Genomic DNA, 13905 nt, shown 5'->3' with positions numbered 1-13905 from the left:
TGATTAGTGCGTCATTGTGGTAGCATGCGCCCAGCAGGTCACTACGATTGACAAGACCATTAATTTAAGTGCATTAGTGGAACAAGCACAGGAAAAAAAAGGGGGGGGGCACGAAATTCAGTTCTGCAGATTATTTTGCAAGCAGGATCCGGAAGCACCCCACAGTTGTTGCCATGCACAGAATTAAAGCTGCAGTTGGTGCAAGTAAGCAGCTGTTTTTACTTCTCTTGCGTGACATGAGGCCAAGGATAAGAGAAGGAGGGGGGGAGGGGCAGAGAGTGCAAGAAGAAAAGTCCAGCAAAGACAGCTGTATTTCAATGCTGAACTCTGCTAATGCCTATGAAGTGCACGCTTATTAGTCTTAAATGTGGCACAACAAATGCCGCGTTACTGTTTCTCCGACCTCACGTAGAGGGTCGCCGACTGACAGACAGCTGATTGATTGACAGCAGATATGAACAGACAATCTCCCATAGCGCGTTCGTGTGGGTCTCTAGGACGGTGATGATCTTGTAGCCTTCTGTTTATAGCAGCGCTTGGCCGGAGGCGTTGGCACAAAACCTGCAATCACGAGACGCCGCAGCCAAAGAGGCGCCATAGGCACGTACACTTCGTGGCCAGGGCCCAGGGCGCTGCTGCTGCCGATAGCGATCTCGGACGCCACGGGGAACGTACCGCAGAAAGGAAGAGGAATAGGAGAGGAGACGCGAGGGTAGTGTCCGTTCCATTCCGGCATCGCTTGACAACCAAACATTTTTTTTTTCTCCTCCATCTCTAGCGCTCGCCGACGTGTTCTCTCCGATCGCGGAAGCCGCGGGTCGGCGACACGTGGCTATAAGCGGCACGCCAGCGATAGCCCCGAATTGACGATTCTGCACGTGCTTCACGAGCTATCTTTTTTTTTTTTTTCGGGCGCGTCTAGCTGTCGAAACCACAGTACTCGCAGTCGCGCCCTATCTTCGTTGCAATATGCGAAGCTCTTGAGTGGGCAACGGTTATCAACTCCTTCGAGAGCATGCAGAGCACGAGGCTAGAAGAGACAGAGAGAGATGGGTGGAGAGGGCAGAGTACATGTGCAACGCGCGCTCGCACAGATAACCCGTATCGTAAACGTGAAAACGAGGAAAAAAAAAAAAAAAACGTACGCGTTCAAAGGTTGTAGGAGCCTTGCCTTGCAAAGCAGTATACTTATCGGTCTCCTTTACGTATATCCGATCGATACGTAAACATAAGTAGGCAGCTGCGAAACTAAAAAAAAAAAAGAAATAACACTGATCTTCCCGATGCCGGAGCAAGAGGTAGCATGCAACGTTAGAAGTCCGCGGCATTTCCTCCTCGCAGGCACACGCACACAAACCAGCATCGACGGGTGCGCACTGCAGCCTGACGTCACGAGGAGGTCGGCCGGTCACCCAGCCTTCGGAGAACACTGCCGAGTGCACGATTCGCTCGCAGGATTTCAAGCTGGACGGTTGTGCCCTCGCGATCTCCGACTTCAGCGTAGCTCCCGCCGACTGGTTCGCCCTCCGCGGTCTCCTGATGCCGTGTAGCTCTCGCATTGTGGCACCCCGCCCTTGGACTGCTTCGACCGGATCCCCACTTTCCTATCTCCTTCTTTTTCCTCTCGTTGGCTGTCTTCTTCTGCTTCTACTTTCCTTCTATTCTTTTTATCCCTCCTTCCCCCCACCCCTATAAGGCACTGCGCCGTGTCGCCTGAAGGCAGACAGAAATTAGGTGCCTTTTTCCTCTTCATTGTAACCACTACCACCAGGATGGTGGTCGCGGAGGCGATCAGCTACGACGCTTCGGTCGTCTGAGCCTCCCTCCGGACTTCTCAACTTGTATGTGGCTTTGGAGAGCGCGTGTGTGGGTGTTTGTTAACAGTTATTAGCGTACGAAGAACGGCCCATTTGCGCCACGGGTAAAGCGCCTACGAAAACATTGCGGCGCACCTGTGCGACTGCCAAAGGCTCGGATCATTGAACAAGTTTATTGGAGCCATCTTTTTTTTTTTTCATTTTAACGTGACACCCTTAGTAAATCGCTAACAAAAACGAATTATTTTAGGGCCGCAACGTAATGTTACCAAAAAACTGTGAGCTAGTAGTGCAATTTTTTTTCTTGAGAGATATAGTGCGAGCATGCAGAGTCGCTGTTCGCACATACGTATGTTAACAACGCAGTTACACCAAAGACTCCAGCAAAGCTTTCCGCCGCTGCAGGCTCGATTTAGGGTGCGCAGGCAAAGAGCAGGCGGACAGGAGGAAGTGAAGGCAGGCCATTAGGTAGTTAAAGACAGGCCCATATATGCACACATCAGATACAGTATGTACTACGGCGACGCCCCCTGGTGGAGGTAGGGAGCGCACCTTCCGGAGGATGAGGAACTGGATGAGCATGTAGAGGACGGAGGAGGCGATGCCCGACAGCACGGGCGAGATGAACCAGGAGAGGACGATCTTGCCCAGCTCCCACCAGCGGATGCCGCGCAGACCGCGCGCCACCAGCGAGAAGCCGACCACGGCGCCCACGATGCTGTGCGTGCCCGAGATGGGAAGGCTGAACGCTGTCGCCAGGATGTTCCAAATGGCGCTTCCTGCAAGCACGCACGGCCGAGGCCGCGGTCAAGGTAGCGGTGACACCCCGCTTCCCCCCGCATCTTTAGTGGCCGTGAACCACCGCGGACATCGATCGCTTCAAACGCAATACATCTTATTAGCGTGTAGCTACACTGTTACACTGTTAATACAGCGAGCTTGAATAGGAGTAGGAGGCTCACAGCGCAGATGCCATGTTGAACGTAGGGGCATGCCACTACAATACGTGGACAGACTTAGTAAAACAACAGCGAATGCAGTTTGCTAAAGTATCTGTCGGCACGCTTACACCATTCGGCAAACGTAATTGAACTCTTTAAACATTTTTCCGGAATTCCCACGAAGAGGGCAGAAGGAGAGTGTGTCTCTTTACTTGGCCCTCCTTCGTGATGCACTTAGGGCAGGCACAGCAAGGCAACACATGCAAATATTCAATATACATACAAATAATAAATAAACGAGGCCCACTACGAAATGTCAGACAAACATTTAAACAAAGGTGTTCCGCAGCGATAAATGCAAAGGGCCCTACGATCAGCACTACTGACATATATTCAAATACATAAAAAATTCAAGTGCAGTGTGAAGAACAGCCACATAATGACAATTTTTACACTGTAATAATTTTAATAAATATGGCGCGTGAAATGTGTGGTTGCGCGTAATAACATTAAAAATGAAAGTAAAGCTCGAGGCTTTTGACTTGGATACCTATTACCAGCGAAAATAGAATAGGGTCTCGTGTGCTCCATTCTCTGTCCGCGTTTGGTTTTCGCAGGTAATGCGCATTTAAGCGTGATACCCAGACAGGTCATGCCCAGCAATAACGTGCACACATTTCGTATCGCGTCAGCGCGGTAAATGTCATACGAATACGGCGCATACTATATACAGTATACGGCCTGACGATTTCGTTATGCAGCAGCCCCCAATATCGTTTATATACTCGACTGAAGCGTATTTCCACGAACTACTCTCTTCATAACTAGGACAACGCAAAGTACTGGTTAGAATTCAAATGCAGTTTACAAGCGTGTAATTTGCACGGATCTCTCGGTAGATAAAAAAAAAGTCAGCAGATTTTTTTTTTTTTTCACATCGCGAAGCTACTAAGCGTAAATGAGACAGCTGGCTGCTAAACGAACTGCCGCCGGTCGCAGGCATTCGCAGTCGTGCGGGCTCGTACAGCGTAGTCATACAACTAGAACCAGACATTTTCATTGGCATTTTCTGAGTTTATAATTAAGTATGGGAACAATACCGCTCCAAAACCGTCAGTCCGAATGAGTCATGATACGCGACATTTCATGCCTTTTGCTCGGATAAGTTCTCGGTCGCACAGGAATGCGAGCATCAAACAAAGCTTCAGCACTGCAGTCGCAACGCAAGAGGGGACACCCGACGCTCCGTAGCAGCGACTTACCGCCCAGGGCAGCCAGGTTACCAAGCATGAGATCCTTCGGCGCCCCTTCGTACATGGAGACATCGAGTATGCCCTTCCGAACAGTGTCGGATACTTTGTAGCCTGCGAAGAAAAAAAAAGTAATACCATTAATTTTATTGGTTTACTTTTTTAAATCGCAGCGGGGGCAGTTGATTACGCGCCTCTGGCACTTGAGCCTATGACCAGATGATTGATTGATTGACATGTGAGGTCTAACGTCCCAATACCACCGTATGATTACAAGAGACACCGAAGAGGAGGACGCCGAAAATTTCGTCCACCTGAGGTTCGTTAACGTGCACCCAAATTTGAGCACACTGACCTAAAAGCATTTTCTCCTCCATCGAAAATGCAGCCGCCGCAGCCGAGATTCGATCCCGCGACCAGCGAGCGGGTCAGCAGCCGAGTAGTACCTTAGCCAGTACACCACCGCGGCGGGGCACGCCCGTGACCAGACGCGTTCGCATTCGGAGGTCCCTGGGTCGGCTCTTACGTTCAGTCTTCAATTATTCGGCAAGGGCTTCTATACAGCTGCGCCGGAATGACGACCAAAACCCACGAACACGAGCTCAATAAAATGTGTAAATGGTACCAAAAGTGGGATACGTGGTTGCTTTTCCGTGACAATGTGTCAAACTGTGACGACGCGTTTAACAGCCCGTGAAAACGCCCGGCTGTGGTCATTATATGAATAGTTGCACCCCCCCCCCCCTTTTTTTTTTGTTTACGTTTCTGGCACTCTCCCCAATAGCCAAAGAGTGAACAAACTGGTAGAAACCAGCAATTGAAACAGCCATAGGCATGCGTAAAAGGGTGCACCCCACCCCCCTTCCCTAGTCATCTAGGAGGAGGGCGAAATATGCCACATACATCGACTTAATTGGGAGGCGGGGGGGGGGGCGCTGCGATAAAGCTTCGTATCCTCCCCCACACCCACCTGATGGGGAACCCAGCGCACGCATCTATATAGCAACAGCCATACACAGCTGCCTACGACGCTGAATAATACATACTGAATAATAATGCTACGCAGCTAGCACATCAAGGGTCGAACATTCTGCGTACACAAGACGACAATAAGGGACTGGCCTGTCCGCTGTAAACGTGCAGCTCTCCATCTTGATCGATCAGTGTAAACACACTGCATTTACTGCAATTACATAAGAGACTGCAGTAAAACACGTTTCACTAGAATGTATACAGCTTGTGCAAGCTACGCTTTCTTTCGACAACCGTCAAAAGCGAACGAGGGCCGATGCAGAACGCTGCGCGCGCCTCCGATCATCCTTTTCCCTCCTACGAACCACAGCAGCTCTTTCTTCTCTAATTTTTTGTTTTCTTTTTTGACAAACGAGTGGCGGGAAAGATAATCCATCCTACGAACGGTCGTATCCCCGCCCGCACGCGCCACGTTGAACGAATGTCAACAGGAAGGCTATGTATGGCTCGTCCGCAAACTTCCTTCCGTTGGCGGATTACCGAATGCGCAAACGTTAACAGCCGGGTTTGGTGGGGCCATCTCGTACAAAGGAGCTCGGCCAGACAAACACGGATCGACACTTAATGTAATCAAGTGTATTGCGTTCCCTTCGCTGCGTGCGTGAAATGTCCAGCCGCGCCGTGCTTCACACAAACGAGCGTATATCTGTAGCGAGGCAGAGAGACGACATGACAGCGGCCGACGTGGCCGTGCCGATTCATTCTAGATGGTCCAAAGCAGCTTGGCGGCGGCGGCTGCTGCCTGCGTCCGTTCCGCCAGGCGTCAGGACTCGTTCTAATCTGACCATTTCGTGGATCGCGCGTCACGAGCCCCACGGTGTTGTTCTTTTTCGCGACAACTGGAAATGACTGGCGCAAAGCGACACATCTATAAACTATCAACTCCTTAGCTACTCGCCGAAGGCACGCCATGGTCTGTTCCATAAAACTTTTCATCATCATTCTAAACTTCATTTTCGATTCATTTATTAAGCGCCATTCATTCCTCTTCGCATCTGTACTGCCTCTCGAAACTCATTGCAATTCAGTCACTTATGTCCATTAACATTTCTCCAAGATCTTCTAATTATTAGAATTCTCTGGGTGCAGGTATCACTGGCTCCAGTCTTAAAAATGTCCTTGAAACGCTCGTTACCAAATTATCACTTTTGTTTTTTGTTCAATAACGAATTTATTTTGCTGACTCCGTTCACCGCCTAGTATAAATATTTTTGTTCCCCACTTGCTTTATGCCGTAAATTACTACCGATGATAATCTTTGTGCCTCAATGATATTCTATGTTACGAAAATGCGCTTTCTGTTGCCTTTTTTTTTTACTGTTGTGAATTGCCATTGCTCTCTGTACTCTGGGAGCAAAAAAACTATAATTATTAATTAACGATACAAATGACAGCGAATTAACCGCAAAAGCACGGACGGCTGCTTTGGGCTATACAAGGCTGATTGCATAGCTAAAGGATGATGGCAAAAGACGGTGACCGTGGTATTTCGTGGCTGACGCAACATGAGCGGTGTTTTGCAACGCCGTGTCAGGCGGACGTGGTTTTACAACGCACTTAACTGTGGCGGAAAACCGAAGAGCTCTCGCAACTGATAAAGCTTATCGCGACCATCGCATTGCTCAATATGACGGACACGCGAGTGTGCCAACTCCTCTTCACTCCATAGCCGTCTCGAAAGTAAAAAAAAAATCGCACAAGTTATACAAACACAGCCTGAAGACAGCTAGATTAGCGACTGCATACAATGTACAATGCAGTGGGGGACGACTGTTTCATACAATAACACTTGAGAAAGACAACGCAACCCCCGTTATCGTACAATCCGCGATGCCGCAGGAACGCATCACGTAATGTAACATTTCAGCGCGAGGACATGAAGGATAATACTTCGTAATTAACAAAAAAAAAGCACTGTCTGATACGAAGCAGCTTAAGGTCGAGCTCAATCCGGTGTTCGGCGTGACCACCCTTACTGCGCATGCCCGTCCGCTCTCCCTCTCTATCGCTCAGTCTCTTACGCTCCCCCTCTCCCGCCTCGCAGTGCCGACGCAGGCAGCATCTTCTAACCTACGCTCGCCCTTCCCTCTCTCTCTCTAGGCATTCCTCCCCACGGCGTTTCCACCCCGATTGCGAATGCGCATCCCCTCCCCAACTCTCGCCTCTCAACGCCGATGCAAGCAGCATCTGCTAGCGACTGCTCACGCTGCAGAACCGTTCACTGGATACTAGGCGCTAGCGCCAGCAGCTTTGCATCTACACATAGTTTCCTTTAGCGAAAGATGGTGTAACTTTTTGTAGGTGACTTGCTTTTGTAGGTCATCAAGGAAAAAAAAAAGCAGCAGCAGCAGTAGTAGTACTAGTAGTAGTAGTAGTAGTAGTAGTAGTAGTAGTAGTAGTAGTAGTAGTAGTAGTAGTAGTAGTTGCAGTCGCAGCATCAAACATTTCTCGATGATGACACCCTGTGACCCAGATCCAATGGGTGGGTCTCTCCTCAGCCCAGGGCTTCTCGGTGCACCCGGGGATCGGTCGAGAAGGGCCCATCCGCCTCACGACGCCACGGCGCATGTACCCTTCTCTTATAGCGCAGTGGTTCCGAAATAAGGTTCTGCGGAGTCGTCTTATGGCTTCCACGACGCCATCACTCACGAAAAGAAAGGGAAGATTTTGGAGGCAATTTCTGACATATTCCCAGTTTTAGGTCCTGCTCCAGGAACCGGAGCAACATTCTAAACAAGACCACCCCAATTAAAAACTAAGCTTGCCGATCACCCTGTTCTGCCTTCCTTTCAATCTTCTTTTTAATACGGTAGCGGATGCGTCTCGGTCTCGCTACCGCATCGCGAAAAGTAGTAGTAGTAGTGAAAATTTATTTAAAAAAAACAGGTTGCTAGGGAGACCAGCCTCTAGTGGGTCAGCCTTCCTGCAGTACTAGGTGTAGTCCCTAGCCAGGGACCCCATTGGCCGTGGCCACTGTCCTGGCACGCTTGACCATGGCTCGTTGGGCCGCAAGGCCCTGGCAACCAAGCAGGGCGGCCTACCAGTCCTCTCTCGTTGGATTTGGGTTCGGGGGTAATGAAGGACTGAGCTGGCATGCCCATACCGTGTGGTAATGATTGATTGATTTGTGGGGTTTAACGTCCCAAAGCCACTATTTGATTATGAGAGACGCCGTAGTGGAGGGCTCCGGAAATTTCGACCACCTGGGGTTCTTTAACGTGCACCCAAATCTGAGTACTGGGGCCTACAACATTTCCGCCTCCATCGAAAACGCAGCCGCCACAGCCGGGATTTGATCCCGCGACCTGCGGGTCAGCAGCCGAGTACCTTAGCTACTAGACCACCGTGGCGGGGCTACCGTGTGGTAGGTGTCAGCCACCTCCGCACAGTACTGGCAGAGGCCGGAAAAGGAAGAGTCAAAGTGTTTAAGCACAGCTGGGCACAGTAAAGTACTGGTAAATTGCCGGAGAAGAATTCACTCGTCCTCATTCCTGAGTCCTTTGTAGGGCGGAGGAAAACGGCGGTGGCAGTGCCGGTAATGGGCAATTATCTCCCTATAAGTTAGGAGAGGAACGTTCGCGAGGAGAATATGTAGAATGTCCCGCAAACGCGCCTTTTTATTTCTCTCGCAGCAGTCTTGGTTCGCGAGGCGGTGTCGCCATCTGAAAGCAGTAGAGTGAAGTAATGCGCGGTCTCCGCGATTAGCTTCGGCAACGCTCTCTTGCTACGGCAATCTCGTTCGGCGCGTCTCCAAAAAGAAAATTTCAATGTTGTCACCGTACGTCTTAACACACCGGGAGGTGGCGGTGTTAGCCCAAGACTTTTAGGGAGCCTACTTGACCGCGCGGTCATGTAGGCTCCCTAAAGGCGTTCAAGTCTCGCTCCCTGCATCCTCCGACGCTGTCCTGGCTGTCACACCGCGTTCCCCGGTCGCCCTGTGAAAAGTCCCGACAAGGCCAGAGGAGAAGCACGACGCGCGTCGCGTCGCTTCAAACGGTGCTGTATCTCCTGAGCACCAACAGACATTGTGTTGTGTAAGCCTTCATTTATCAGTGTGCAATAAGTATTAGACTAAGTACTCTGAGGTCCTATTTGACTTTCGTGTTATGCTGATGACTGTGACGGAAGAATCAAATGTTTTTCGTGTGTATGTGCGTGCGTATGCGTGCGGCGCCATGAACACTGCCCGAAAATGTGCTTCCGAAAACACCCCGGCTTCCACCCCATCAGACACATATCGCATCGAATAAAAGGAAAGAAAATGAAACAGTACAAGGACAGGTTACGTTTACAACTGTTCGGCGTAACCGTCGAATAATGCATGGAAACTGCATTGCGGACATCAAAGTAAAGGTTAAGCCTCCATCAAAGTTCCTTGCACCCGCGGATTCGCTAGGAAATCGAGGTTCAAGCGACGCTCACGAACCCTGGCTAGGGAGGGAGGGAGAGGCAAAGGCAAGCCTGTAGGGCTCAAACACGGACACCCGACGATCCTCGGCAGCAAGATAAGAGGATCGAGGCGAGCGGCCACACAGAGGGTAGCGCGACGCACACGGGCGATAAAGAAACTCGCCGAGAAGCGCAATAAACGTAATTGCTCATAATCGCAGGGAAGATTTCTCCGAGGACTCCAAAACATCTCTGCTCCCACGGGGATAGAGGCACGTGTGACGTCAATTCCGCGGTGGGAAACGCACCGCGGTGCGGCGTCGAGTTGAACGGAAGAACACTCACTGCATTCACGCTCGCACACGATTCCACAGTAGTTTCCAGACTTGACACCACTCACCCCAAACGAAGCGGAATCGTCCTACCGGCTCATCTCATCCTTCGGGAATTATTGCGCGCCAAGGGTATACATGCGCGTTAGTCTCGCGAGCAAGGAGGCGAGCGATTATTGACATGCGCAAACGCACGGTGGTTTACGGAAGCCTTTGTTTGTATAGTTGATAACATATTGACAATGACCGGCTGGCGCCAATGAAATATTCTCGGGCGTTTGTGCGAAGGAACTCGAACACGGTAAAGACACGGTAAAGATCGCGCACGCTGCGATCCCCATTAGCAGCTATTGGCATGTACATTGAGCACGATCTGACAAAAAAGGGTTGCTACGTTATACTCGCTGGGTGTAACCTCCTTGGTTTTAGAAAGGTTTAGCGAGCGTTGGGCCGCATAGCCATGAATACAGTGAACTAGTATATACTATGAACTCGAGGTGGTTAAAGGTGGGAAGTAAACCCGAAGCGCAAGCCATAAGAAAGTGTGCAAGTGCCACCTCCCGTTTAGTCCTTGAAATGTCCGCTGGATGGCGGTGCTTCTATATTTCCGGAGTACCGCAGGGGTCCGTACTCGGTCCTGTTTTATTTAACATTTATATTAATGATTTGGTTCAAGCAATAGATATCAGCGTATCAGTTTAACTGTTCGCAGACGACTGCATTCTTTTCAAAGTCATAAACTCAACGGCAGATCAACAAGTTTTAAACAGAAACATCGGTAACTTGGAAACTTGGTGTTCCGAGTGGAACATGGTAATTAATCTAGAAAAAACTGCTCACTTGTGTATCACCAACAAAATCAACAAGTTTCACTTTAAATATGTTATAAAAGGGTCACAGATTACACAAGTCGAAGAATATAAATATTTGGGTGTTACAACAACCTCAAGCCTCAACTGGACAACCCATATAGTAAATACATGCTCTTCCGCACGTAAAAAACTAGGGTTTCTAAAGCATCGATTAGCTAATGCCCCCAGTTCCTTAAAGCTTAAAGCTTACAAAACAATGGTAAGGCCTTCCTTGGAGTACGCCTCCGTAGTATGGGACCCTCACACAAAAAGCAATATACAAAAGATAGAAAAAATTCAGCGCCTAGCAGCCCGTTTTATTTACAGTAGGTATAGACGCCGCGATTGCCCCTCTGCGATGTTGCAGTTGGCAAATCTTGAACCTCTTGAGGACAGACGACGAGCTGCTCGACTTAACTTACTCCGTCTAATATATTTTTCTAAACTCGAAATAAAGCCAGACAACTACATGGTAAGGGATTCTTCCAGGCCTTCCCGTCACAAACACAGCTGTAGCATCAAGCCAATTTTCGCAAGAACTAATTTATACAAACACTCTTTTATCCCGAAATCAATCTCTGAGTGGAACTTGTTGCCCCGAAACTCTACTCTTCTTTCCTTTTCACCATAAAATGCGCCTTGTGTTTCCTGGCTTTCACAATACTTGTTTGATTTAACAACTTGTTGTGTGCCTAAGAGTGTGGTGCTTTGCTTATGGATTGTGTTGCAGTGGGTGTACTCAGCCCTCTGGAAACGAGTATAATTTGATGGTGATTTCTATGTTTTTCTTACATTTCGTGTATACCAGTATCAATTTTGTTGTAACTTTGTTGTACCTTTATTTTACCTTCGAACTTGCTGTACCTTTCCTGCTTGGACCTTAAATGGTTCGCAGTATATGATAAATAAAAAATAAATAAATATGGAGAATATATGATGAAAAGATGCGAGATGGTGGTACTTGGAGTGCTGAATAGATGGACGAACGGACACACAGACAGATGCATGGATGGACGCATGAACGGACGCAGGGGCGGTTGCATGGACGAACGCAGGGACGGACGCACGAACAGACGCACGCACGGACGGGTGGATGGACGCATGGACGGTTACACAGACGTACGCAGGAACGGACGGAAGCAAGAACGAATGGACGGACGAATGCTTCGCCCCACTCCCCATCATTCACTCCGTGGATATACTGCCATTTTTTTGTATTTCGCAAAAAAAAAAAAAAAAAAACCTTAAGTAACAGCTCCAATGGCGCAACCTATAGCTTTCTTCAATTTGACTGCTCAACAGACTGATTCGTCATTTAATTAATTGGTTGTTTGATTGACTGGATTGATTGACGAATTCTTAACAATTGGGCTACGGGTGTCGCCATGGCGAATGGCCCCGGGTAAATTTGAAGCTAGCACTGGTTCGAGCAGCGGAACTTGAACGAGTGGCAAAAAGAATACAGGCAATAGGAAGTTTTTGAAGTGCGTCCGCGCAATTCCTGATCGACTGTCGGGCAACGAAGCCGGGAAGCGAACCCGCGAAGTCGTGCTCAGCTGCCGTATAAGGACGCCCTATACAGCCGCAAACTGCGGCCGCGGGATTACTATAGTTCATCCGCTTTACCCCACCTTAATTCTACCCCACCTTTCGTGCTGCATTCGGTTAATACTCTCGCCAATAAATAAAGCGAGTGGAGCGATACATCAGCCTTGCCCATCGAGTCGAAATACGGAGTTTGCAAGTTTTTCTACAAGATACTATATGCTCTTGCTTCTTTTATTATTCATTCTGGGAGAGGGGGGGGATGGTTGGTACATAAGCATGCATTTTTTCGTAGAAAAAACAAAAGCGTGTTTGTGTAGGGAGGGGGAGTGGGGTCACTATATAATTACAGCGGCCTTGAATCGATCGTCTCGCCTTGTAAAAACTAAAGAAACATACGCACCCGACGGGTGATGGTGGAAGTGTCTCAGCAACAGCCACACGCACAATGAAAGTAGTCCAAAGAGGAATAGAAAAAATAATTTTAGGCGGTGATACAGCTCTGACAACTCGGTAGCGTCTTTGGTATACTGCACAAGGTGGTCGCGCACGGCGGAGGACCCGCGTCACCCATAGGCCACTAAAGCAGGAAAGGGGAGGTCACGGCTACCTTCATGCGCCTTCATAAATTTAGGCCGGAGGTGAACTTTTTAAAGATGGCAATTTATTTTCGCGGCCGGAGAAGGACAACGACGTGGCAGCATTCGTGTTTTTTCGATCATGGTTGTCTGAATGTTCCAAATGCGCTCCAGCTTGAAAACTGTAACTTCTCCATATATATGATGCTTGAACTGCGAGGAATCCCCTGCTACGTAAGAATGGGGGCATGACAGGCCGCGCTGCACAAGTTTTAAAACATGCCATTTTGGGAGGCGAAAAAGATCGTACTGAAACAAACAAACGACTGATTCTGGTTCAGAAAAAAGGCTGCAGATTTCAAACAACGCAAAAAGAAAAAAATATGTTTTTCGATATTTTTGCTTACCCTGCCTGTTCAAGACGACTATAGACGGCGAAAGTAATCTCTTTTTCTTCTCAATAGAAGTGCTGATCGTCCCCAGCCACTATCCGAACGGTTTTATACATCCGAAGTTGTTTTACACGGCCTTCCGGGGTCGGTAGCATTATGAAAGCTTTTTTCACCACACCCGGTTTCGCATTGTTTCCTTGATCGGCGACCTGCTCCACCACGGTGGTTTAGTGGCTAAAGTACTCGGCTGCTGACCCGCTGGTCACGGGATCGTATACCGGCTGCGGCGGCGGCATTTTCGATGGAGGCGAAAATGTTGTAGGCCCGTGTGCTCAGGTTTGGGTGCACGTTAAAGAACCCCGGGGGGTCGAAATTTCCGGAGCCCTCCACTAAGGCGTCTCTCATATTAATATGGTGGTTTTGGGACGGTAACCCTCACAAATCAATCAATCATCACTGATCGGCCACCTTTGACAAAGGTACGACGTCATGTGATGGCGATATCCAGTGACGATACGAACTTCGGCGGTCTGCAACGTCATGTCACAATGCGACGATTCTTTTTTTTTTCGCATCACTCCTTTCGATGTCGCCAACGGTCGAGTTTCTCGTTTTATAACACATCTAAGGCTCTCGCTATAATACCGGCCGAACGGAGCAAACGAAGCTCGGTATGTTCGTCTCACACGTGACGGTTTTTTTTTTCAAGCCGAAAGCCTTTAATCCCTCATAGCTCGCGTACATCCATCCGTCCGTCTGTGCCCTGGGAGGGTGCCCA

At 49.0% G+C, this 13905-nt stretch overlaps 1 protein-coding gene across 9 annotated transcripts in view; it reads right to left on the bottom strand.

Moving 5' to 3' along the window:
* Positions 1-13905, bottom strand: part of NaPi-III (Na[+]-dependent inorganic phosphate cotransporter type III) — a 93590-nt gene that overhangs the window by 26611 nt on the left and 53074 nt on the right. For all 9 annotated transcript variants that reach the window (XM_075877118.1, XM_075877108.1, XM_075877075.1 and 6 more), the window contains 2 exons: positions 4021-4122; positions 2370-2596 (listed from right to left, as the gene is read on the bottom strand). In XM_075877118.1, coding sequence (XP_075733233.1) covers positions 2370-2596; positions 4021-4122 — 329 coding nt within the window. The remainder of the gene's footprint in view (positions 1-2369; positions 2597-4020; positions 4123-13905) is intronic.

This window comes from Rhipicephalus microplus, chromosome 2 (genome assembly GCF_043290135.1).
Source record: "Rhipicephalus microplus isolate Deutch F79 chromosome 2, USDA_Rmic, whole genome shotgun sequence".
In the NCBI taxonomy this organism is placed as follows: domain Eukaryota; kingdom Metazoa; phylum Arthropoda; class Arachnida; order Ixodida; family Ixodidae; genus Rhipicephalus; species Rhipicephalus microplus.
This window is presented reverse-complemented; position numbering and strand designations above follow the sequence as displayed.